Source organism: Rhinolophus sinicus, chromosome 5 (assembly GCF_057876585.1).
Source record: "Rhinolophus sinicus isolate RSI-liver-muscle chromosome 5, RSI-T2T, whole genome shotgun sequence".
Taxonomy (NCBI): Eukaryota; Metazoa; Chordata; class Mammalia; order Chiroptera; family Rhinolophidae; genus Rhinolophus; species Rhinolophus sinicus.
Window position 1 is genome coordinate 110,151,965 of NC_142505.1, and position 25,686 is coordinate 110,177,650.

The 25,686-nt window shown below is 57.6% G+C and overlaps 1 protein-coding gene across 4 annotated transcripts in view; it reads left to right on the forward strand.

Moving 5' to 3' along the window:
- CARD11 (caspase recruitment domain family member 11) overlaps positions 1 to 24,352 on the forward strand; it is a 92,941-nt gene extending 68,589 nt beyond the window's left edge. For 3 of the 4 annotated variants that reach the window (XM_019757568.3, XM_019757565.3, XM_074313987.2), the window contains 19 exons: positions 236 to 388; positions 856 to 981; positions 1,530 to 1,727; positions 3,500 to 3,676; positions 4,523 to 4,574; positions 6,148 to 6,230; positions 7,303 to 7,403; positions 8,337 to 8,389; positions 10,388 to 10,520; positions 11,122 to 11,323; positions 11,699 to 11,825; positions 14,032 to 14,272; positions 14,779 to 14,875; positions 15,302 to 15,397; positions 16,975 to 17,110; positions 17,873 to 18,052; positions 20,371 to 20,495; positions 22,009 to 22,124; positions 23,715 to 24,352. In XM_019757568.3, coding sequence (XP_019613127.2) covers positions 236 to 388; positions 856 to 981; positions 1,530 to 1,727; positions 3,500 to 3,676; positions 4,523 to 4,574; positions 6,148 to 6,230; positions 7,303 to 7,403; positions 8,337 to 8,389; positions 10,388 to 10,520; positions 11,122 to 11,323; positions 11,699 to 11,825; positions 14,032 to 14,272; positions 14,779 to 14,875; positions 15,302 to 15,397; positions 16,975 to 17,110; positions 17,873 to 18,052; positions 20,371 to 20,495; positions 22,009 to 22,124; positions 23,715 to 23,919 — 2,601 coding nt within the window. In that variant the 3' untranslated portion in view covers positions 23,920 to 24,352. The remainder of the gene's footprint in view (positions 1 to 235; positions 389 to 855; positions 982 to 1,529; positions 1,728 to 3,499; positions 3,677 to 4,522; positions 4,575 to 6,147; positions 6,231 to 7,302; positions 7,404 to 8,336; positions 8,390 to 10,387; positions 10,521 to 11,121; positions 11,324 to 11,698; positions 11,826 to 14,031; positions 14,273 to 14,778; positions 14,876 to 15,301; positions 15,398 to 16,974; positions 17,111 to 17,872; positions 18,053 to 20,370; positions 20,496 to 22,008; positions 22,125 to 23,714) is intronic. The other variant, XM_074313986.2, reaches the window with a different exon arrangement.
- Positions 24,353 to 25,686: the final 1,334 nt, after the last annotated feature.

A 25,686-nucleotide genomic window follows, 5' to 3' on the forward strand; every position in this document is an offset into this window, starting at 1 on the left:
GCAGAACAACAGGCCACGGGGTATTCCTGAGCACAAGTGGGTTTTATGCTTTTTTCCAGGTGATAAAATTCTTAAACAATAAGCTGCTTAAGGACCCCAAGAGACAGCGATTCATGCCTGTACTTTCCTGGCACAGAACCTTCTGGTCTCTCAGTGTCTGTCGCTGGCTCTTTTGTTCCCCGCCTTCTGGGCCCACCTTGCTCCCTGCCCTAACCCTTCCCGCCCGCCCGCCCAGGCCGGGAAGCGCAGCCTGCCAGACTCAGACAAGGCCATCCTGGACATCCTGGAGCATGACCGCAAGGAGGCGCTGGAGGACCGACAGGAGCTGGTCAACAAGATCTACAACCTCCAGGAGGAGGTCCGCCAGGCCGAGGAGCTGCGGGACAAGGTAGGAGTGCTGGGCGGTGGGGCAGCCTCCGCTCCTGGTGCCCCTGGGCTGCCCCTGTCACCAGGGAGCCCCTGTGCACTAACGTGAGTCAGCACGACCCCGAGCCCAGTCTCTTTCTGACCCGGGCATAAATTCCCTGCGCTTCCAGCATCCGCACCCTCACAGTCATTTGTCAATGACTGTCTTCCCCTCCTGACTGAGGGCCATGGGATGACACGCACAGTATCTGCACTGTGTCCCAATACGTTCCTCGGCACATAGTAGGTCTGAAGCAAATGTCAGTTAATTGACTGGCCCACTACCGTGCTCCCTGCTAGTCAGACAGCTGGATCTCGGAAGGATAGGCGATGTAGGGAGGGACAGGCCAGCTCTGGCCGGCCGGCCAGCAGAAAGGCACTGGAAACCCACCCCCAGCCCTGACCAGTGGGTGCCCTGCCGCGCGTGCTGATTTCCCGTGTGGCCCGCAGTACCTGGAGGGGAAGGAAGACCTGGAGCTGAAGTGCTCGACCCTGGGGAAGGACTGCGAAATGTACAAGCACCGCATGAACACGGTCATGCTGCAGCTGGAGGAGGTGGAGCGGGAGCGTGACCAGGTAGGTAGGGCGGCCAGCGGGGCGTTTCGCCCAGTGTCGTGTCCATGCGCAGGAGATACTCATGAATCCAGCTTCCTTGTTGCCATTTCAAGATGAATTCCATCCAAAAGGCTTTCATAATTCACAGGCATTTGATTATGGTGGGGGCCTGAGCTGAGCTCCAACAGTGTATGTGACAATGTGGTCTCTAGAGTAAGGCAGCCACATTCAGGCCCTGCCACTCATCAGTGTGTGACTGCAGGCAAGCTCCCCTTCCCCTGCCTCAGTGACCCCCATCTGTAAAATGGGAAGAATAATAACAGCACTAATGAGACACTGCACCAGCGCTCTGAGCACAGGGCCTGGCTCATAGCAGGGGCCGGGCAGATGGCAGCCGTGGAGCAGTTTGATGGTGGTTGGCACCCAGGAGAGGGCGGCAAGGAAAGAGCAGGCGACCGTGCAGCTGACGCCTGGGCGGGGCAGCGGGTGTCTGGGCAGGGCCACGTCCCGGATCTGATGCGCTTTGCGTGGGGTGAAGAGCTAAGCGGCCTTCTCCTCCTCGCTGGCAGGCCTTCCACTCCCGGGATGACGCACAGACCCAGTACGCACAGTGCCTAATCGAGAAGGACAAGTACAGGAAGCAGATCCGCGAGCTGGAGGAGAAGAACGACGAGATGCGGATCGAGATGGTCCGGCGGGAAGCCTGCATCGTCAACCTGGAGAGCAAGCTGCGGCGCCTCTCCAGGGACAGCGGCGGCCTGGACCAGGTGGGGCGGCGGTCTGCGGCCCCGCCCGGAGCCCAGGCCTCCCAACTCCCCAGGGGCGCCCAGGGGCCTCACCCCCCTGCTGTGGCTCTTCAGACATTTGAAGCCAGAAGTCCACCCTTCCTGCCACACCCAGAGTGATCCATGTCCTCGAACCCTCTGTGTGTCTGTGTAGTGATGGGTGGAAGTGATTAACTTGGAAGTTAGAAAACGCAGGTGAAAACCCTGCTGGGCCACGTGCAGGCTGGGCGATGTCAGTCAGGTCACTTCACCAAGTAGCTGCATCTCCTCAGCTGACCACAGCCAGCCACTGGCCTCCCATTGGGGTCCCCCCACCATCTGGACGGTCACCAGGTTTAAGATGCCCTGCTCCCATTAAAGCCTATGGGGAAACTGCCATTTATGGGCAGGGTGACGTTCACAGTACACATCACAGCAGGGACTGGGAAGTCAGAACTGAGTGAACGCAGCGCTCAGCGCGGTGGAACTATGTGGCGTGGGTTTGAGTGCTGTCGTGTGCAGACGTGGCGCTAAGTGCCCTCTGTGCGTGGTGCTATTTAACCCACAGGACTGTCCTCCCAGGAAGGTCCAATTCCTGCCCTCAGTTGCCACGGGAGGAACCCAGCCGCAAGCAGCCGACCAGCTTGCCTGAGGCCCCGAGTCAGTGGCCTGGGGAAACCAGTATGAGAGCTCCCCCGCCTCAGGGCTCCCATTTAGCGCTGTAGGCAAACCCAGGAGCGGGGCGTTTCAACAGTGTTGCAAGTTACACTGAAGGGGTGCTCTGGAGCGGGGTGGAGGGCTGTGCTCCCAAGGTTTCAGGAAAGACTCCTATAGGAGAAGCCCTTGATTGCCTTGGGACCTCCACTTGGAACCCTGTCCCAACCTCACCTGGCCGCGTCCTGCCTGGCTGGACTCGGCCTTCACTGGCCCCTTAGTGGAAACCAGGAGCTGCTGTGTCATGGGCTCAGCCTTTCCAGCATTTTGTGCTCAGGCAGGAACTCCCGGAAGGTCCCTCTGTTTGTCCAACACCTGGCACACTGCCCGATGCAGGGTAGACCCTCAGGACATCTGCGAACGTATGAGTGAAAGATGGGGCCCCAGGGACAGCGTGAGCAAAGGCCTGGGGGTGTGGCACCCAGGGCACGCCGTCGGCAGCCAGGACTGGCAGTTCTGTCATCTGTGGCGTGGGAGACGGGGGCAGGCTGGAGGGGCAGCAGGAGGGAGCAAGTGGGTAAGGACCTATGAGGTCGGTGGCTCTGGGACCATGAAGGATTGGTGCCAGAAGCAGGGCAGAACCCTGGCCTTGGGGGCAGTGCAGCATGAGGGTGCTGTGTGGCGTGGGGGGCAGTGGGAGTTACTGAATACTGTTGCCCCTCAGCTTCCGACGAGGGATCCAGAACCCTGAGGACAGTGTCTGAGCTGTTCGTACCATTACTCTGTCATTCGGCAGTCCTTTATGTTTGTAGCGTAGGCCTGCGGCTGGAGCTGGGAATATGACATGGCCTAGAAGGAAAGGGCCAACGGCAGCCCATGGCAGTCCCTTTACTAAGGATGCGAGGCCTGCTCCAGGCCCCTGGCCAGAGGCTTGTGAGGAGAGAGACTGGAGCTGGAATGATAGCCTTGCTGTGCGGGTGGCCGCAGGGTCAGGGAAGAGGTGCAGGCCCTCCAGCGTTTCAGGCTTGGGTCCCCACGGAGTGATGGCACCATTCGCAGAGCGGTGTCTGCCTGCGGGCTGCTTCTCACGCTCCATCACCAGCCCCGGCTTTTCTTTGCAGAGTCTGCCCAGGAACCTGCCAGTGACCATCATCTCTCAGAACTTTGGGGACGCTGGCCCCAAGACCAACGGTCAGGAAGCTGACGATTCTTCAACCTCAGAGGAGTCGCCAGAAGACAGCAGATACTTCCTGCCGTACCACCCACCCAAGCGCAGGATGAACCTGAAGGGCATCCAGGTACTTACTTGCCTCCGGCCCGGGTCAGGGGTCCTGGAGCCCCGGCAGGCGGGCGGGCGCGGCACTGCCACACGGGCCTCCACTGCTGCAGCCCTGTCGATGGAGACTGTGCCAGCGCAAGCTTCACTTGTTTGTTTTGACCAATTCTCCCGTTTCTTCTAAATATAGTAGGACAGGGAGAGAGAGAATATGAAATAAGCATTATTTCCAAATTCATTTGTTTGTTCACATGTCAACTGAGCAAATGGCTGTGCCGGGCACCATTCGGGAGTTGGGCTCCAGCAGTGATCCTGTCTGCTTTGCTCAGTATCCATGGCACACGGCTGACTGGATGGGGAGAGAGGGAGTGAGATGGTCCACGTGATGGGCCATGAGCAGCAGGGCTTCCAGGGCCCTGCTCCCTGCCCCACCCCGCCCTGCACACATGGAGCCAGAGGCAGCATGTCGGACATCAGCAGGGGAACCGCTAGCCCTCGTGCCCAGTACGGCCAGGACAGCTGCTCGAAAGCCTCGTCCTTTCCTGAAAATTCCCCTGCATCATGTGCCAGTTCTGCTCGGCCTGGCATTCCCACACCTCCCCTCTGCCACTCCGGGCTCCTCGTACCGTCTGAGCCACATCGCACGGCCTCCCGAGAGAGAGCTTGTCTGTACCAGCAGCTGCCACACTAGCCCCGGGGAGCAGTGCCCCCGAGATGGGCATTGTGTGGCTTCTGTGACTCCAGTGGCCACATGACGAGGGGCAGCATGGGCTCGCCTCCGTTTATTTATTTCCGTCTCTCCAGTGCCATGTGTCTCAGGCCTTGTTTGATTTGTGTCCTCTGTCTTTTCTCTCCCCTCCCCTTTCAGCTGCAGAGAGCCAAATCCCCCATCAGCCTGAAGCAGACATCAGATTTTCAAGGTGAGTGAGACGCCCGGGTTCCCTCTCCTGTCTGTCCTCTGTCTCTCCCACTGTAGCGATCGCTTCTGCAGGGTAAACTTGGGACGGCCTCGGCGCCCCAGCTAGCGGGTATGCACAGAGTAATTAATGTTGTTTGTCACCAGAGAGGGCAGGGGCTGTGACTGCAGCCACGTCACATCTATGGTTCCCTCAGCCTGCCGCACCGCCCTGTGGGCCCTTCCGGAGCCCCCAGTACTTAAGCTGAACTTGGAGTTTCTGCTCATAGCTCGTCAGCCGGGTGACTGCTCGACCTTCCTCCCCCCGTTTTGGCCGGCAGTCCCCGGAGCATGGGGCTATGGTCCTTCCATGAAACCTGGTTCTGCAAGACACACTGTCTTCAGAATTCCCTCACTGGTCCTCACTGTGACCCTGGAGTGGCAGCTGGCTCGCGTGGGTTTGCCCAGGTGACTCAAGCACCTACTGAGTGCCAGGTGCCAGCAGGCCCAAGTGGACACTTGGGGAGCCCGTGTACTCAGGGCCGTCAGTGAGAGGTGGGAAGAGCTCTGGACACCTGAAAGAGAGTTTGGAGGAAGGCTGGAGAAGAATCCATCAGGAAAGGGGCGTTAGACTGGGCCTGGAAAAGGGAGACTCTCTGCCAGTGGACACAGTGTCTACAAGGGCAGCCCAGGACAGAGCGGGGAGCAGAGAGCGGTGTGGAGCCCCACACTCTGCCATGGGGAATGCTGGGAGTGACTGCAGAGGCTGATGGGACACACGGACAGGCCTGAGGCGTGGACCTCATGCCTCCTAGGGACCGTGAGGAGGGCAGGGGAATGCGGATTCCAGTCGGGCTGTAGGCCATTCTCCGGGGCCCAGAGGAGGGCAGAGGAGAGGCACCTGGGGAAGATGGCGCCCAGTGCAGGGCACATGTTCACATCCCTGGTGGCCAGATCAGGTTTCTCAAGGACGTTCTTTATCAGAAGGGAAACATAAGGGGCCTGGGGCCTATGAGAAGGAGAGAGGGTGTTTGCCCAAGAAGAGGCAGAGGGAGCTCATTGGTTCCTCACCAAGCCTCTGCGGCTGCCCAGTACAAGGCGCTGGGGCCAGGGAACTGCAATGTATGGCCCGTCCCCTCCAGAAGCCCGCAGGCGAGGGTGCGTGCGTGCGTCCGTCTGCCTGCCCACACACAGCAAGGCGGGACACGGATGGGAAAGCTACCTCCCAGGACAGGGCCCCAGACCGCCCCTGGAGGAGCGGGAGGGGTGCCCTCATTGGCCCTGCCCCCTGCTCAGGTGGCCCTGTTCCATAGGGGCCACGGGATTCGTTTTGAGGATGGGGTAATGGGCTGGGACATTCCCCCCAGAGAGTGAGTGCTGGCTGGGGACCTTGACTGAGGTCCCCCTGGGCCTGGCTGGGGACGTGTTGGTGAACAAGACCAGGCTCCCCTCCAGGAGCCTGCAGTGGGACAGGAAGTGAGAAGGAGGAAGTCCTCATGGGAGACAGGAGGTCAGCCCCCAGACAGGTCAGCCCCGGGCTCAGTGCCCCCTGTCCCCTTTCCCTTTCCGCCTCTCCTGCTTTGTCTGGGTGAGGACAGGGAGAGGACAGGAAGAAGAAGGCCTGGACGTCAGCCCCAGCTCCTCCCGGTCCCTGCCGGTCACCACCTCGTTCGCCAAGATGGTAAGCGTGGTCCCCACCAGCCCCTCCCCCGCCCACATTCCCCCCCAAGACCTTGGCCCCCTTGCTTTCCCCTCCAAGCTGGGCCTGTGGCAGCATCACTCGTGTTCTGGGCTGCAGCCCAGGTCATCCTTATGTTTATTTAAAGATGTTTCCACAGCCTCATGATGTATTTACACCTTCTTTCCCAATTTAACACTTGGTGGGAGGAAGAGATGGGCCTCCAAGGGGCTGTAGCGAATTGCACAGGCGGCAGAAAATTCTGCTGCAACTTCTCAGCCGCTGGCAACTCCGGCTGCCGAGTGGGGAGAGGGGGAGCCTGGGCCAAGAGCAGCAGGAGCTGCAGGCACCACAGAGCAGAGCTTCGGTGCCCTCTGCCCCAGCCCACAGCCCCCCTCACTCCAGCCCACCTGGGCAGGGCCAGCCAGGGAGTCAGACACTATATCCGGTCCCTCCCCGCAGCCAGGCAGCATAAGGCTTGGGATTTAGCGTTCTAACCCCGAGGGAAGCCTTGGGAAGCTTGTCAGCTCAGCTTCCAAAATCAGGCCCTGGGGTCATAGAGATATGACGAGGATGACTCGTCTGATTGCAGCTGGTGGGGGGCAGGGGGACCCGGGCTCTTATTTAGGGCAGTCCTTGCCAGGAGCCGGCAGGCCTAGTTTCAAAAGGTCTACCTCTAGCCCCCATGCTGTTTAGGGGCTTCTGTTGCCCCCCCCACACACACACACACATCAGGTCTTCACCTGGTCCAGAGCCAGTGCCCAAGACTGGCACAGCCCGGGGACGTGGAGCTCAGCCTGGCTCCTGAGCCTTGGCCATTCCCGCCTGTGTCCTCCCCACCCCGCTCCTGAAGGGAGCAGCTGTGCAAGCAGATGTGCACCCAGCTCGGCTGCCCCAGGCTGAGCGAGCCTTCTCCGGCCAAGGTTACTCTGAGAACCAGCTTGCCGACCCCCACGACTACATTAGCGGGGATACATCTGAGTTACATTTAGTTCCTGTGTATACAATATTTATGCCCACGGAGGCACGGGTGTATAAATACCAGCCCATAACACACCTGTATGTGCGTCTGAAGCAGCCCCACCGGAGCCGTTCCAGCATCATGTCAATCACTGCCGAGCCCCCAGGAAACGACTCCATTGTCAGACGCTACAAGGAAGATGCACCTCATCGGAGGTGGGTGACAGGTGGCGGAAGGAGGTGGGAGGTTAGCCGGTACTTGCATGTGCCACTCAAAACTTACTACCTCAGCCGTCCTCGAGGCCACCTGAAAAGGGAGTCAGGATAGTACCCATTCTACAGATGAGGAGGCTAAGGCTCAGAGAGGGGACATGCTTTCCCAGGGTCACCCAGCAGCTATCAAATGATGAAACCGGTGTCACTCTGCCCCATGCTCCCCAGAAGTCAGGCTCCTCTGTCCCAGGGCCCCAGGGCTTGGCTTTTCCTGCTGAAGAGTGAGAGACCTGTGAATGGCCCCCCAACTCCTCCCTGTACCCCTTACCTCTCGGAAACCATCGGTGTCCCCAACAAGGAAAACTACAGGAGAGGTATGCCGGGGCATCCAGATGTTTCCGACCAGCCGGATATTTGGCTAATCACATTCAAAGTCTGACATAGCTGGGTGGTTTCCAAAGGGCCAAGAGCAAGGAGTGGCCAGAGGGGCTGGGTCCACATCTGCAGTCCTGCCAAGGGCCTGGTGTGGGCCTCGAGACACACGTGGACAACGTAGACCTCTGGGGACACACTGACGAGCCAGGTCCCTTCCGGTCCTGGCTCGGGACGGTCAGCTGCTTCAGGCCCGTCACCCAGGGCAGCCCATGGAGTACCAGTGGATGTTAGGTCCTTATGTCAGAGAAGACGAGTGAGTGGGAAAGAGCTCGTGGGGCTGATGAGGACCCTGCCCGCCTGCTCTTCATGCCCATCCACAGCCTGGCTGACGCAACCTCCCAGCGGCGCGTCCAGCCTCATCCAGCTCTCCCTTGGTGCATAGGCCTCGCTCCACCTACTGACCATCCTTTCCCGTCTGCCCTGCCCACTCTGGAAGCTTCCTTCCCATGACTATCTCTGACGCACACGTGTTCTCCCCCATTCTTCCCTCGTGTCTTGCAGCACGCTTGAAGAAGACAATGACAGCGGTGGATTCGATGCCTTAGACTTTGATGGTAGGTACCCAGCAGATCGGAAACACTTCAGGTGACATTCAGCCAGGGCACGGACATATCGCTCACACCCCGACCTGGGAGGAAGCCCTGCACACAGTAGGTCCTCAGAAAATGGGTGTGGAATGGGTTCCGAGACAGCAGTGGTCAGGTGCTGTCTACACGCAGAAGACAGGCCTCTGAGCTGCCTGTGGCCGGAGGCAGACACCTGGAGGAGCCTGTCCTACGTTTGGTCCGCGGTGGGGATACCCCAGCTGCTGCACACGCGTCCAAGTTAGCCCTGAGTTTTGAAGAAAGGATACATCTCGTGACTGTAGACAAGCACCATGGAAGTTCTGGGCCTGTGTGTATCTGATCCAGTTTAATTGATGCTCAGCCACTTTGCAGAAATGCTATTGTCCCCATTTTGCAGAAGAAGAAACAGAGAGATGAAGGAACAGTAGGGTGGGAGGCAGCCTGCAAGCAGGGAGACCTCTTCAGGACCCATATACAACCATGTTTCCCCCAAAATAAGACCTAACCGGAAAATAAGCCCTAGCATGATTTTTCAGAATGACATCCCCTGAACGTAAGCCCTAACGCGTCTTTTGGAGCACAACTTAATATAAGACCCGGTCTTGTTTTCGGAGAAACACGGTAAACTGTTAACCAGCCTCAACCAGACAAGTACTAGCAGGGAGGGCAAGGCTAGAATTGGGGTGGCGTGGCAATTACGGTTATTTCTCGTCCCCTGAAGTAGGGGTGTGGGGCAGGTGAGCAGCAGGGAGACCGAGAGTATGTAGTCTCCCTCAGGCAGAGCTGGTGTGACCAGGGGATATTCCCTTGGCCCAGAATGTGCATGCAGGGAGCTGGGGACGGGGGCTCGGTCTCCAGGGACAGAGTGTGTGGCACCAGCCCCCGCCCCTTACAGCCAGGAGGTCCAGTTCAGCCCAGTACACATGGAGCCCCCACACCTCTCCAGGCCATTACACGTGCATAGGACACAACGATGGATGTGTCCTTGCCATGGCAGAGCCTTGTGGTACAGCTATGCACAGCAGGCACAACCAGTGCAGGTTTACAGACATGGAGCCCCTGACTGGAGGGGCAGCAGTGGAAGCGGGAAGGGCTCAGGCCGCTCCGGAGATAGCTGGGCGCCTTGGGGGGGTGGCAGTGCCCCTGGCCCCAACAGGGCTGGCAGCACGGAAACGGCCTCCCCCACCCTGCTTCTACTCCTGCCAGCTGAGGCTGCCAGCAGATAAAATGAAAGATTAGTGTCTCTCCTTAATTGGGGGCCATCAGAAGCTATCAAGTGTTAAAGAGAGGTTAGCACCTAATGGAGGCTGGGTAATGAGAAGAATTGAAGGAGTTTGGGAAGGGGAGAGCTGGAGAGAATTCTGGGCAGCCGTCCAAAGCGTTCTGCAGTGTCGGGACAAACTCCCTTTGCAGAGGCGCCTGTTATCAGCCCAGAGCAGGGTTCGCAGAGCCTCCAGCGTGAGCTGTGTGCGGTGGGCGTCTTTACCCCCGGGTCCTTGGGGTCCCACTGAGTTGGGAAGAGGGGCTTCTGTACAGGCCCAGTCTCTGCAGTGCCTGCCCCACCCCAGCCCCACAGGCTAAGAGGCTGGTGGATGGTGGTGAAACCTCATGTGGTCCCAAAACAAAAACACGGACCCCAATTCAAAAACAGAACTAGCAGCTGCTAATGGAAGTCCCCTTTTCCAGATACAAAAAACGGCTCCTTAGAAACCAGCTAGAAAAAAAAAAGAAAAAAAATTAAAAAAAAAAAAAAAAAAAAAAAGAAACCAGCTAGCTGGCCAGCTTCCTACGAAGAGGGGCTCCTGGGGATGGGATGTCTCTATGGAAGGGGATGCAAGGACTGGACCCGGTGCCCCCCGGAGGCCGTAGGGACAGCTGCCTGATGCCACCCCATTCTCCAAGCTTCCCCGCCCAGGGGAAGAGTCCCCAGATAGAGCCCAGGGGCCGCCGACTCCTGGGTCCTGAGGGTGCCTGGCTCCTTTGCAGATGACAGCCACGAGCGGTCCTCCTTTGGACCCCCCTCCATCCATTCCTCCTCCTCCTCCCACCAGTCCGAGGGCCTGGACGCCTATGACCTGGAGCAAGTCAACCTCATGTTTAGGAAGTTCTCTCTAGAAAGGTACTGTGGTCGTGGGAAAGGGGAGGCTGGGCTGGGGGCAAGGATGGGGGCAGGGCGTGCCCTGCCTAGATTCCCCACAAAGGAGACCATCATCGTCACCCTGAGCTCCCCTAGAATCCGGGGATCCCAGCATCCCAGAGTCAGCGGTCACTTCCCCTGACCCGCAGTCAGGCCCAGAAAGGAAGGGGCTTGTCCGGGCCCACACAGCTTGGTAGAGGCAAGGAAGCAGGACTCCAGTGTCAGGATGGCCCCGCCAGTGACACGCCGAAGGAGTGGGCCATGCCCACAGCGGCCCCCCTGGTGTGTGAGGAGAAGCAGAGTAGCCAGTGCACCTGGTGCCAGGATCGGGCCCGTGTGCCACCTCAGGTCTCCCAGCCAGCGTCTCCCATTGGTCACGGCCAGCAGCCAGGAGGGCAGCTCAGCTGCTTGTCTGTTTTCCCAGCAGGAGCCAGTTGCCAGCTGTCTCTCACACTGGCTGCTATTGCAGCTCTCAGGGCAATTGACAGCCCCAGAGGCTGCACGTGAGGCTTGCCCTCTGGTGTGCCCTGGAAGAGGTGTCCTGACTCCAGCTGCCTGACTCCTGTTTTGTTTCCTGACCTAGACCTTTCCGGCCATCTGTCACGTCCGTGGGGCACGTACGGGGGCCCGGGCCCTCGGTGCAGCACACCACGCTGGCTGGCGACAGCCTCATCTCCCAGCTCACCCTGGTCGGGGGCAACGCAAGAGGCTGCTTCATCCACTCGGTCAAGCCGGGCTCCCTGGCTGAGAAGGCAGGCCTCCACGAGGGCCACCAGCTGCTGCTGGTGAGAGGCTGGGTGCTGGGGGCGGGGGGCAGTACCGCTCAGTGCCCTCCCTGCCTGTCCCTGTGTTCTCTGCCCAGCTGACAGGACCATTCCCACACCCAAGCCTTGCACTGAGCTGGGATTCCTGGCCAGGAGGAGGGAGCTGGAAGGTGCAGGGCTGTCAGCGCCTCCGCAGGGGTCCCTGGCCAGGCTCTTCTCTCTGCAACTCCTCACTTGCTTCTGGAGCCTGTGCACATGTATACACGTGCGCTCCGGGTTGCAAATGGCCCATATGGGGTGCGCTGAGCTTGTCAGTGTTTTGGGGAGGTGCTTTTATTTCCCCTGGAGCAAGCGGTCTCACCCATGGGACCGAGGAACAATGTCTTTGCTCTCTAGCTAGAAGGCTGCATCAAAGGTGAGAGGCAGAGTGTCCCCTTGGAAACGTGCACGAAGGAGGAGGCGCACTGGACCATCCAGAGGTGCAGTGGCCCTGTCACACTGCACTACAAAGTCAACCAGGAAGGTGAGGCCCACCTGCAGACCCCCCTGCCTCCCTGCACGGCCCCCAGACCCCCCTGCCTCCCTGCACTGGCGGGTGCCCTGGACAAGCGTCCTCTGCTTATTCATCTGTTCAGTGGGAGGCACAAGCCGGTCCAGCCCCGTCAGGAGGATGTGATGAGCAGGAGTGGGAGGGTAGGCAGGGAAGGGCACAGACACGAGCACACGCACACACACCTGCCCTGGCACACCTCTGGCTGCCCGCCTGGCTCACAGAGGAGACAGCAGATCCGGCCACAAGCAGACTGCCGGACCCAGCAGGAGGAGGCGAGGGCCCCCAGCCAACGGCCGCATCCCTGCCTGGCCCGGTGCGTCCTCGCCCTGCCAGGTTGAAGCTTGCCTTCTCTGTCAGGCTTTCCAGCCTTGACATCAGCAGCGCCTGTGGGGTGGCCTCTCTGGCACAAGCAGGGCCACTGAGCCACACTGAGGGCCAGGTCTCGCCCCGCCTTCTGCCCTGGCCCCCAGCAGCAGCTTCACTGAGCCGCCTCTTCCTTGGCCAGGAATCCTGGGCATCGAGCACTGAGCGTTGTCTTCCATTTCCACAGCCTGCGTTCTCCTTCTCACCTCTGGGTTTTTTCCTGCATGATTATCTCTGCAGCTGGATCTTATTTTTAACCACCAGGGCTCATGAATGTTTCAACAGAGCATAAATAGCCACTTTCCTCTAGCCGTTCCCCACTGCCGCCTGCCCACCCGCGTTCCCTCCTGGCAGTGCCCAGTCGGTGAGGAAGGTGTAATGCTGCTCTGTCCCCAACAAAGGGCCCCCCTCCGCACAGGGGGAGGTGCCTCCCGTCGCCCCAGCCTAGCCTTTCAGCCCAGCAGAAAGCCTCTGGGCGGTGCCCTGGCCACGGATGGGCAGAGCCAAGAACACAGTGTGAGCAGTGACCCCAGAGTTGTGCAGTGGCATCGCCCTACTGTCTGGAATTCACTGAAGCCAAGCCTCCCTCGGGCAGGGTCCCTGCTCCCAGGTGACAGCTCAGATAGTGATGAGCGTTCATGTGATCCAGTGGGTGGGAGGGACCTAAGCAGGAGTCCCCCATTTCTCCATGAACATGATCAGAGAACCCCGCTGGCTCAAATCTCCCGGCACATGTGCTGTGAACACTCGATGAGCGATTTCTGGGCCTGGCTATGAGGACCATTTGAGTTTCCACTGTGTCACGCAGCTCTACACATAGGGCTGATTTCAGGAATGATACAGATTTATGTCACAGACATTCACTTTGCAGCATTTATTGTGTTCGTGATTTATGCCCTGCTTCCTTCCAGAGGGATCTGTAAATAAGGTTAACACGATGGTGTTAAATAAGGTTAAAACCACACACACCATGGCCCCACCACTTCAGAAAACCCCTGGGCAGTATTACAAAGGCTAACTGTATACACAACAGTGACCTGACAATTCTACTTCTGTGATACACGGAGAGAAATGAGCACATGTGTCCACCAAAGATACACATGAGAATGTTTACAGCAGATTTATCCGTAATAGCCCAAAACTGGCAATGGCACAGATGTGCACCTGAGAAAGGAGAAAGCGACACCGGAGTACTATGCAGCAGTGGAAAGGAGCACAGGCTGCTGCAGTGCCGCAGGCATCACGTGACGCTCACACGTGGCATTGAGCAGTAGAAGCCAGACACAAAAGAGCACCTACCGTTTGCTTCTGTTTATGTGCAGCGAGGCACAACTGCTCTGTGGTGACAGGCTAGCGGTTACCCGGGAAGGGTCAGTGAGACAGGGGCGTGAGACAGGACTCTGAGTGGTGCTTGCCCACGTGTATACATTTGTGGGAATTTATCAAGCTGAATACTTAAGAATGATGCCGTTTACTGTATGTACATTATGCATCGATTAAAGGAAAGAAATGAAAATATAAGCACCGTGTAGTTGGGGAGACGCGGACATTGTGGCACAGATAGATTTATTGCCGCGTGGCACAAAATGTAACTGAGCTTCTTGGCAGCCAAGACAAAGAGGGAAACCGATAAACACCACAGCTGCTCATTCATGGGGAGGACAGGTGTTTCCCGGGCCACCAGCTTCAGCGGGAATCTCTGGCTGCGTTATCGGGGTAGCAGCAAGGGGACTTGCTCCAGGAGGCGACCCGGCGGTGGGACGCCCTTCCCCGCTGATGGCTGGCGCTGCTTTTCCCTTCTGCCCTTCCACAGGGTACCGGAAGCTGCTGAAGGACATGGAGGAGGGTCTGATCACCTCCGGGGACTCCTTCTACATCCGGCTGAACCTGAACATCTCCAGCCAGCTGGACGCCTGCTCCATGTCCCTGAAGTGTGACGACGTGGTGCACGTCCGCGACACCATGTACCAGGACAGGCATGAGTGGCTGTGTGCGCGGGTCGACCCTTTCACAGACCAGGACCTGGACATGGGCACCATACCCAGCTACAGCCGGTGAGGCCAGGGCCTGGGCGGGGCTGCCTGTTCAGCGCAGAGGCCCCCCTTCCCGCCTCCTCCTGGACGCTTCCCCTCCCTCCCCAGGGGTGTTGCTGTCACTCAGCCCAGCGCACCCTCTCTCTGTCACTCCCGGACAGCTGGGTGCTCGGTTCCATAACTACACAGTGGTAACTACACGTAACTACTCTGGGCTGAGCCTCAGCGCCCCCCGATCAGATGCACAGGCATCCAAGAGGCTGTAGCCTCTGAACAGCACTGCTCAGGCCAGCCCTGCAAGGGCAGCTGAGGCAGACTCCACTTACAAACGAGGAAACCGAGGCTCAGAAGTGACTGACGGCTGTGGTAATGAGTCAGTGCTGGGGGCAGGATTCAAGGCCATGGCTCCATGTTGTCCCCGGGTGCCCAGGGGCACAGAGCTCACACCTGCACAGGGCCCCCTGCCCAGGGCTGGCCTTGGGGTACGCTCCAGCCTGAGGCGCCACCCACCCCTCTTGCCTGCCCAGAGCCCAGCAACTCCTTCTGGTCAAGCTGCAGCGTCTGATGCACAGGGGCGGCCGGGAGGAGGCCGACACCGCACATCACACCCTGAGGGCACTCCGGGTAGGTCACCAGCGGCCCCGCCCCCTTCAAACCTCCTCCTGCTCTTTTTTGGAGGGATCACCAATGAGAGCCGTTAATTGCACTGGGGTGAAGGGTGGCTGGGGACTAGGTTCTCAGGAATGGGACACCCCCTCCAAAGGAGCCCACCCTCTGCACCCTCCCCAGCCTCTGACTTTAAAGGTGATGGTGATGGCTGAGCCAGGACTCTCGGTCCACGTGGGCCTCTTGTCGGCCGCCGGGTTTGTGGGAACAAGTCTCAGCACCTCTACCCTTCTGACCCCCCCCCAACACTTGACACTTGATCCCATGACTGTCACTTTTCCCCCTTCAGCACGGAGGGGCTTCGGGACACATTTCTGGTTTACAGTGCTGCTCAAGTGTCCTGCCAAGCCCAGTGGGACTGACAGATGGATAAACTCATTTCAGAACACTCTACAGCCCGAAGAAGCGCTTTCCACCAGTGACCCCCGGGTCAGCCCCCGCCTCTCCCGAGCAAGTTTCCTCTTTGGCCAGCTCCTTCAGGTAAAGCCCTGCAGAGCACCTGCCTCTGGACTGCAGTCCCATTTTCTGTGGCTCTGCCCTCGACCTAACGAGAGGAGAGGCTGTACCAAAATGAGAGCACACCACTTGCAGCTCTGCACAGTGCCTCTCCTCTCCCATCCCGTTTTTCCTCACAGTGAAAGGTCAGTAGATGGTCTCTGCGCCTGTTGGAAGCAAACCCCTCTTTCGTAAAAAATGTGAAGAAACTTATGGCTGAAAAACACTTAACCTCGCTGTTAAAATATTAATAGAAAAATCAGAAACCGTATATCAGGAAAGGAAAACATATGTCTGGCTCAGTTTAGTCCCTCCAATTGAGCATTAAATTTGTCTGTGAGCATCCCAGCAGCCCAGGAAAAAAGGGAATCCCAGCAGATTCTGTAAATCTTATCTAACCACTGAAATATTTTAGCTCTTTGGAACCAAGAGCTAAAAGAATCTTCCCTTACACTTAATTCTAAAAGGAATTTTGTTTCATGGCTCATTAGCCAGGGAACACCGAGTGGCGTAGTGAGAGCTTCAGAAGTGACCCTACAGAAATACTGTGAACGCACTGTGTGGCCACTCTGTGTCACGCGCTAACGAAAGTTGAGAGAGTAGTATTAAGATGTGACCCTGTGAGGATGTTCCTGTGTAGATACTGTGCTAATTAGGTCCCCGTGGAGCTAGTGTGGCACTCCACTGCTTTGTCCTGATGTTGGAGCAGAGGAAACCCAGAGGGAGCTAATGGTGAGACCCCAAAACCCAGGTGGATGCAAACAGGCAGGAGGAAGACACAGGCGGAAGGGAAGCTGCCAGAGCCTGCGGGGCTCCTGAGGGCAGGGCCGCATGAGACCACACAGTCTGCCCACAAGCCACGAACAGTCCAACACCTTGAGTGTCTGGGTGACTCGTCTAAGGGCCGGCGAGCAGAGCTGGCCCGAGATCCCAGCTCCCTGCTTCTTCTCCCTGCAGAAAGAGTGTGTGGAGAGACTCAGAGTGCCCCAGGGAACACGGTGGGGACCTGGCTTCTCTGTCCACCATTGGGGCGTCCCTTTCCACCCTCCAGGACTCATCTCTGAACTGTAGAAGGGAGCAGGCACGCCCCCGGAAGTCGGGTACCGAGGCAGGGGCTGTGGAGAGCAGTATCCTGGGAGGTGAAGTCATGCCCGCACCCACTGGGCAGGCTGCCAGCGGGGGCTCCCAGCCAGGGCCTTTAGCCGCTGGGCACTCCAGGTCCCACCGTGCCCACAGAGACTGCCCCCCAGTTCCCCAGGAAGGTAGCAGGCCCTGCAGGAGGGACCTCGGGGGGCCTGCTGAGGACCAGCACCCACAGGCCCCATGTCTGGGTGAGGAAGGACGTGTGGGCGTTTGTCCACTTGGTTACCTAATGCCACCCAAACAGCTAAAGGACCCGTGCGACCTGCTAGGTACCTCCTGTTTTCACAGGGCAAGTGACAACCCAGGCCCTGGGCAGAGCTGGGACCTGAGCACAGGTCTGCCCAGGTCAGGGTCGAGGCGGCTCGGTCAGGTTAGACACGAAGTGGGGACAACAGCTGTGTCCGCCCCTCTGTCCTCAGTTCGTCAGCAGGTCGGAGAACAAGTACAAGAGGATGAACAGCAACGAGCGGGTTCGCATCGTTCCCGGGAGCCCGCGGAGCGGCCTGGCCCGTCCCTCGATGGACGCCACCAAGCTCCTGACCGACAAGCAGGAAGGTAGGGCCCCGAAAGCAGGGCCCTCCTGCTCCCACCGTCCCAGTGGCCTTGGGTCCTGTGAGGAGGCCTGGGACATCTGCTCCCTCAAAATGGGGTGCTGCCTGGGGAGGACCTTCCGGGCCTCGGCTGGGGGACCACACAGCCCATAGCACAGCATCCCGCCAGCACCCGCTGCAGCTGGTTTGAGCCCAGACGCATGTTAATTGGAGCTGTTTGCTGTGGAGTGTTTGCTTATTGATTTCTTTCCCCAGTGCGTGCTCTGGCCATTTATCAAGCCGGCGAGGGGCCGCCATTGCACAGTTCTCTGTGGAAGGCCCGGCTGATGGCCAGAGGAGGGCCTGGGCTTCGGGAATGGGGACAGCCAGGTCAGGGGTGAAGTAAATGCCAAGCCTCTGGTTTCTGGGGAGGCTCCTTCAGCTGCTGGGGCCCCTACACCCCTGCCAGGGAGGATTGAAAAGGTGGAAATGAGGCCCTGTGACTCCCTGCCTCAGCCCTGGAGGCCTTCCAGGCTTCCTGCAGTGAGCCATGAGCCGCTGCTGGCCGGCCCTGCCACCTCATGGGCTCCCACCATCCCGTCACTGTCCTTCCTCTGCCCAGGCCACTCTCGCTCCCCCTCTCCTCACTGTCCAAGCCCCTGCTCAGAGCTCAGCGCCTTCCGAAGTGACCAGACTTGGTGTTTGTGACACACTGCTTGCCTGTCTCCCGCCACCACGGGCCTCCCTGGTAGGGGCGTGGCAGCCAGCTCTCTCCTGTCCCTCCCAGAGCTGGACCCCGAGAGCGAGCTCAGCAAGAGCCTCAGCCTGATACCCTACAGCCTGGTGCGCGACTTCCGCTGCGAGCGCCGCCGGCCCGTGCTCTTCACACCCACCATGCTGGCCAAGGCGCTGGTGCAGAAGCTGCTCAACTCGGGGGGCGCCATGGAGTTCACCATGTGCAAGCCGGGTGAGCACCCCACATGCAGCCGGAGCCCCCACTAGGTCACATCGCTGAGCGGGGGCAGGAGCAGGTGGAGCAGCCACACTTCCTCCTGGCCCGGTGTGGACAGGGAGGGCTGGGCCCCACGCCCACCTCTGCAGGTTCACTGTGGTCCCATTGTCCTCTGAGGATGACAGGGCGAGGGTGGCAGGGTCAGCCAGGAGACTCAGCCTGGGGCTCCCACTCTGGGCCATTATGTGGCGGCGAGCCACCCGCCACTGTGGGCTCCTGCATCCCCAGGTGACGGGAGGACAGAGTGAGGGGCCCCGGTCCTGGCAGCACACCAGAATCGCCCTCGGTGCCATCTGTACTTAGCACTGACGGCCAGGCCCGCCCGGACCGATTGCATGCCAGGCATCCAGGGATTATTGTAGCTGCGACCAAGTCAGTATAACATACAACTTCCCATCTTAACCGTTTCTAAGTGCCCAGTTCAGTGGCATTAGGTGCATTCACATTGTTGGGCAGCTGTCCGTCTGTTTGTCTCCAGAACTTTCTTCCCAAACTGGCATTCTGTCCCCATTAATCCCTAACTCCCCCTCCCCAGCCCCAGGCACCACCATCTACTCTCTGTCTCTATGAATGTGACCCCTAGGTCCTCATGTCAGTGGGATCACACAGTGTGTCCTTTGTGACTGGCTGGTTTCATCAGCAGTGTCCTCAGGGTCCATCCACGCTGTAGCAGGCGTCAGTGTCCTTCCTTTTAAGGCCAAGTAACGTCCACTGTGTGGAGGGACTGCATTTGTCTGTCATTCACCCGTCAGTGGACACTGGGCTGCTCCCGCCTCCTGGCGCCTGTGCACAGCGCTGCTGTGGACGTGGGGTGCAGGTATCTTTGAGACCCCGCTTCCGGTTCTTTTGGGCGCAGACCCAGGAGTGGAATCGCTGGGTCACCTGGTGGTTCTATGTTTAATTATTTGAGGACCCTCCACACTGTCCCCCACGGCAGCTGCACCATTTCACATCCCACCAGTGTGCAAAGGGCTCCATTTCTCCACGTCCTCGTTGGCACTTGTTATTTTCTGTTTTCGCTTTTGTTTTTTTATAATAACCATCTTAGTGGATGTCAAGTAGGGGTGTCAAGGTTTTAAATCAACTTTTTGGGGTGTAGTTTACATACAATAAGATGCTCCATTTTACATGCAGTTGAATGAGTTGGAACGAATGTATACATCCCTGCCACCACAGCCATGACCAGGATGCAGAACATTGAGTCTCCCTAAAAGTTCCCTTGGGCCACCTTACAGTCATGTCCCTTCCCAGGCACTGGGGACCTGTGCCATGTCACACATTAATTTGCATTTTCTACAGTTTTTTGTTAGTGGGATCACACAGTGTAGAATCTTTTGTATCTGGCCCCTTTCACCCAATAGTGATTTTGAGACTCGTGCAGACGTGTCCCTCAGGAGTCATTTATTTTAAGCTGCCCCAGTGGTTCTCCTGCTGTGGGCTCCCACAGGCCAGCCTGGACCTGCTCCATCCTTCTCATTTCACAAACAGAACCTGAGACCCAGAGAGGTTAAAGACATGTTCAGGGTCACCCAGCAATATGGACCTCCTCCTCCAGGAAGCCTGCCTGCTCCCCTTCCCCCAGACCCCCATACTTCCTCGATTCTTCCACAATAAGTGGCCCAACATGAACCCACTAAACTGTTTTATAATTATCTGTATCCCATATTCTTCTCTGCTAGGTTGCAGTTTTTCAAGTACGACAGCTACGTTTTTAATCATAGTTTTATTCTTAATGCCTGGTCCTCGGTAGGTTTTTTATAAATATTAAATTATTAAATTAATAGGTAGGTGGATATATGGGTGGATGGACAGAGTAATGGATCAATGTATGGGTAGGTGGATGGATGGTGAATGGATGAATGGTGGGTAGATGGACAGATGATGGATGGATGGGTGGATGGACGGACAGATGGATGATGGATGGATGGATGAGTGGAGCGGGACATCCTTAATGATACGCAAGTGGTGATCAGTACTGCATCACAGTGTCTAAGCTGCTTTGTCCAATAAAACGTATTGCTGAGAGACCAAACCACAAGTATTTACTAACCAGCGGTTCTGTGGGTTGCCGGGGGGAGTGTGCACAAGTGTGTCCTGACCCTGCCCCCGAGAAGCCTTGCGTTCTAGTGGAGGAGACAGGATTCGTTTAAACGTGTCCAGAAGGGACCGGGATGCAGTGCTATGCAGCCCAGAAGGTGGAGGCAGAGTCTGGATGGGACAGTTGACCCAAAATCACCTCGTGCCGCTCTCAGAACTGGCCCATCTCCCCGCAGATGTTGTCACGAGGGAAGAGTTCCTCAGAAAACAGAAGACGGACACCATCATCTACTCCCGAGAAAAGAACCCCAACACTTTTGAATGTATCGTTCCTGCCAACATTGAGGCTGTGGCAGCCAAGGTGAGGGGGGGCTGGGAGGCTGGTCGGGGTGACACCTGCCTGATTCTTTGTGAGGCCCCCTCAGCCATGAGCGAGCTCGGGCTGCGGGCTGGCTCTCCCTCTCCTGTTCCCCTTCTCTCTCACCTGCCCCATGTGAACTCTCTCCACACCCTCATCTCGGGCTCTGACACACATTTATATCTCGAAACCTTCTATTCCTGACGGCTTCCTAGTGCTGGTGTCTTAGTTCGCATTGCTTAGGCGTGCGTGTGTGTGTGTGTGTGTGTGTGTGTGTGTGTGTGTGTGTCTGTGATAACAAAGGCCAGAGATAGAGCAAGTGTGTCAGGGCGAGAGATGGGGAGAGCAGGAGTTGACAGATAGCATGTTCGCCAAACGAGGGAAAATGGAGTATCAGAGGGTTACTGGCAGCGATACAGAAAAGGTGTCAGCATGCAATTTAGAGTCTTCTGGAGCCAGGTGACGCACCCCTCACCAGCGCTCAGCATGGGGTTCTCTCTCGGTCAAGGGTTTGTGAAAGCACAGCTCCCTGCCTGCAGCAGTTGCAAGCTGGACCAGAGTCGGGGGTCGGCCTCACTGTGGGCAGCGACCTTGGGGTGTCAGGAGCAGGTACCCAACCAGGAACTCCGCATTTGCCGTCCAGCTGATGGTCACTCCTGCATCCTCCCTGCTGGTCATACACAGACAAAAGCATGGGCAGAGCCATCAGCCAGCCTTGGACGGTTTGGTTCTAAACTGTGGGCCGTAGCAGTTTCAGGAATTCTGACAGCGGAGTGGATGGAAAATGCATGTGCGGGGCTGGAGCCGAGGTCGTAGTAGCTGAAAACGTGATACCGTCCAACAGATCCAGGCAGTGGCTGCACTGGTGGAGGGGTGAGGGCAGTGACCAGAAGGAACATGGGCGGTTCTACCTTGGGACCGGGGCGCAAGCTCCACGCACGTTCAGTTTGTGAAATCTGCGAGCTTTCGGCTGAGGAACACGGGCCCTTTTCCATACTCATGTTTCCATGCAGGGGGTTGTTTTCTTAAAGTGACACGTTCAGCAAAACAGGGATTGTCCCTTTTCAGAAGTAATGGGCTTGCGGGCGCCTGGCAGCCCTTGCAGGTGCTCCCAGGACAGTCCAGCCTCTGCACCGCGAGGTGTTTCCCAGCCCTTGCCAAGTCCCAAGAACGTAGCAGGCGGCCTTGATGCCAACTCTGACCTTTATTAAGACTCATTCACACCGCCTGGCTCACCTTGGGCCTGGTGCCTGGGCTCTGCCAGCACCTGCCTCTGTGCACAGCAGAGTGGGACTGAGTGTCCACAGGAGCGGGGTCTTGTCCAGAGGAGACCGGGTTCTCTGTCGGCTCTTTCCCTGGCTCGGGCAGTGGTCCTCTGGGCTCTCATCCCCACTCTCTGTCCCCACCCTCTGCCCCTGCATCACTGCCCCTCCTAAGCCCCCCCCCACCGACTGGAGCAGCGGGCTGGGCCCGCTGCTGACCGCCGGACACTGACTGCCAGATGCTGTGCTTGCAGAACAAGCACTGTCTACTGGAGGCCGGGATCAGCTGCTCCCGGGACTTGATCAAGTCCAGGATTTACCCCATCGTGCTCTTCATCCGGGTGTCCGAGAAGAACATCAAGAGGTTCAAGTAAGGAGGGGCGGCCCGAGCAGGCCTGCGTGGTGGGTGCGGTGGTGCGAGGCGGCCTTGCAGCCAGTGGGTCTCCAGCTCACGCCAGGCCATTTGATTCCAAATGAGGCGGGAGCCGCGGCAGGTTTGAGCAGCTTTGTGACATGATCTAATGAGGGTACCAGGCTCCCTGGCTGCTGTGTGGACATGGGCATTAGGACAGCCGGCGAGAGCTGGGACCCAAACCCTGTCGGGCAGGTGATGAGGAAAGGTGCAGTCTGGATCCACGCCCAAGGCTGTGCGATTTGCTGAAAGGTTAGCTATGGGGTTGGACAGAGGAATCGGGATGCTGCTGCTGAGGTTTGGGGCCTGAGCGTGACGTGGCATCATCTCTGATCCCACCCCTCCTCGCACAGTAGACTAAGAGGCCAGCCCACTCCATCCTTTCACCAAATATTTCCTGGGCGCCTAGCAAGTGCCAGGCACTGGGGATCCCGTTAGTGAGCAAACGGGACCAAAATCCCCACCTCACACAATCAGCATGGCCGTTATCCAAAACCCGAAACTAGCAAGTGTTGGCAAAGTTGGGAGAATTGGAACCCTGGTGAAGCTACTGTGGAAAACAGTGTGGTGATTCCTCAAACATTAAACATAGATGACCGTAGGGGCCAGCAGCTCCACTTCAGGGCCTATACTCAAAAGATGTGAAAGTAGGGACTTGAAGGGATATTTCCACGCCCACGTTCACAGCAGCAGTATTCACAGTAGCCAAAAGCTAGAAGCAACCAAACGTCCCCTGATGCATGAATGGATAAGCAAAATCGGGTCCATCCACACAGTGGGGTGGTCTTCAGCCCTGAAAGGAAGGCCAGTCAGACACCTGCTCCAACGTGGATGCCCCGAGGACATGCTCAGTGAAATCGGCATAATGTTTCACAAAAGGACGCACACCGTGTGATTCCACTTATATGAGGTTCCTAGAGGAGTCAGATTTATAGAGACAGGAAGTAGATGGTGGTGCCTGGGGATGGGGGGGGTGGGCATTGGGAGTGACTGTTTCATGGGTAGGAGTCTCAGTTTTGCAAGATGAGAAAGTTCTGGAGATGATGGTGGTGATGTCTACACAACAGTGTGAATAAAGTTAACACCACTGAACTACATCCTTAAAAATGGTTAAGATGGTCAATTTTATTCTTTTATTCTATGTGTACTTTGCCACAATTAAAAATTAAAAAGAATGATCTTCTTTTATGTCCCCACCTCTTGGGGTTTCCATAATGAACAGAATGAAAGGGTGCAGTATATAGCGTGCTGGAGGGGAACAGCCGCTATGGAGAAAGCACAGGGAAGGTGGCGGTCAGCCGGTGATCAGGGGTGGCCCCAGGAGGGCTGGGCAGGCCTCCTGCAGGGGGTGGCCGGGGCGCCACTGCCACTTCCCGAGGCTCTCGCAGGTGGGCAGGCAGCGGTCCTACAGCCCAGGGACAAGCCCAGCAAGCATGCAGCCTCGCCCCCAGCCTCCCCCCACCCGCTGGGTGTCCCCCTCTCCCTCTGCCCAAGGCCCTGCAGCCTCGCCCCCAGCCCCCGTGCGTCCCCCTCTCCCTCTGCCCACAGGAAGATGCTGCCCCGGCCCGAGACCGAGGAGGAGTTTCTGCGCCTGTGCCGGCTGAAGGAGAAGGAGCTGGAGGCCCTGCCCTGCCTGTACGCCACAGTGGAGGCCGACATGTGGGGCAGCGTGGAGGAGCTGCTCCGGGTCATCAAAGACAAGATCGGCGAGGAGCAGCGCAAGACCATCTGGGTGGATGAGGACCAGCTGTGAGACGGGCCCCCGAGCCTGAGCGGGACACGGCAGAGCTGTGGGGTGTGGGCAGCCTGTGCCCACAGAGCCGCCCCAGCCTGGGGGTTCCATCCCACCCAGTTAGAGCCCCTCCAGGAAGTCCAGGGGGCACAGGCGAGCGTTTGTTCTGCCAGGGCTGACCCGGCTGACCTGGCATTAGTGAGCAGTCAGGGCCCCACAGAGGACACAACGCGAGGCCAATGCCAGCAGCCCCGAGGGGCCAAAGCAGCAGTTGAATGTAACGCAGGGGAGAGGTGAACCACGTGTTGGGCAGGGACCCTGGGAGCCAGGCACCCGCCTGCCCTCAGGGGGCACAGTGTGCACATCCCCAGGCAGCACAGGTCTGGTGAAAGGGGAAGTGTGCCATACTGTGGTTTTTCTTGCATTAAAATTTATCCCATTTCCTTGTTTTCAACCATCTTTTCAATTTACTAGTTTGCAGAGGTTTTCAGCTCTTTCATCTTCCTAACCTGCAAACCAGCAGACTTTGTTCAGGATCCGTGTCATGTGTGGGGTGAAGGGGGCAGACCAAACATCCCAGTTTTCCCCGGACAGGCCTGATTTACTCCTAACTACTAACAGCACCCCCTTTGCCTAAGATGTGTCCTGATTTGGACAATAAATTATACTTACCCTGGGGAAGGCCCGTGCTTTCATGGGCTATTTGGGAGGTCTCGCCGTCTGTGCTCCTGCGTCCCCTGCCTCCAGCCCTGAGCCCGGCCTCCCCTTACTCAGCTCTCCCTACATGAGTTCTCCATGTCTGTGTGTGTGGTCTTCCTGTGTGCAGCCTTGCTTCATCCTTCCATTCAGGAGGGAGCCTTCGGGGTAAGGCTTTGTACTGGGTTTGCCCAGGACCTGAGGGAACAGGAAAGCTGTGCTTCCCTCCACAGTGGCTAGCAAAGGTCCTGTAAGTTCTAGAACCATCCTTCTCCTGACCCCCTGGATGCCAACTTTCAAGTATGGACCCGACAGGGCACGGGCAAACCAGGCCAGCCCCAACCTGGCCCCACGCTGCATAGTCAGCAGTTGGTAGGTGGCAGGCTGGGGTTCAAACCTAGGTCTATGTGTTTGTGGGATCTGTGGGAGCAACTGCTAGTTGACAATCCAATATCCACATTCCCTTCCGTGCTTAACAGAATCCTGATTTTATTCTGAGAAGCTATTACAGAGATAAAAGATCATAGTTCCAGCCTCCCTTGCAGCTGGGATAATCAAGGAAATGTAAGGTAAGATTCAGGGGAGAGACAAAGCTGTTTAACAGCCCTCCCTCCAGTTTCCTGTCTGGAATACAGATGTGATGGCTGGAGCTCCAGCAGTCATCTTGGATCTTGAGGTGACCTTGAAGATGGAAACCCTGTGCAGAAGATGGTGGAACAGAAAGACAGAAAGAGCCACAGTCACTGACGACACTTTGCTGCTTAGGTTTCTTTCACACAACACTAAAATCTTTATCTTATGTTAAATGGCTGTTATTTCCATTCTCAGTTACTTACAGCCTCAAGAAATTCCTAACAGATAAAGGAGCAATCCTTCCTTTTATAGTTTCAGATACCAGGGGCACGAATTGATCCTCGAATATGTTTTTCCACATAGTCCAGATAATGAATTACGAATAAAATAACTCTTAATACATATCTCCTAAAAATATATATATACTGTGCATGCTGTAGCATTTTCTAGCATTCCAACCCTTAGAAGTCGCGTTAGCACCACAGAGCCCCGGGAGGTACGAGTGGGTGGCCGGGGGTC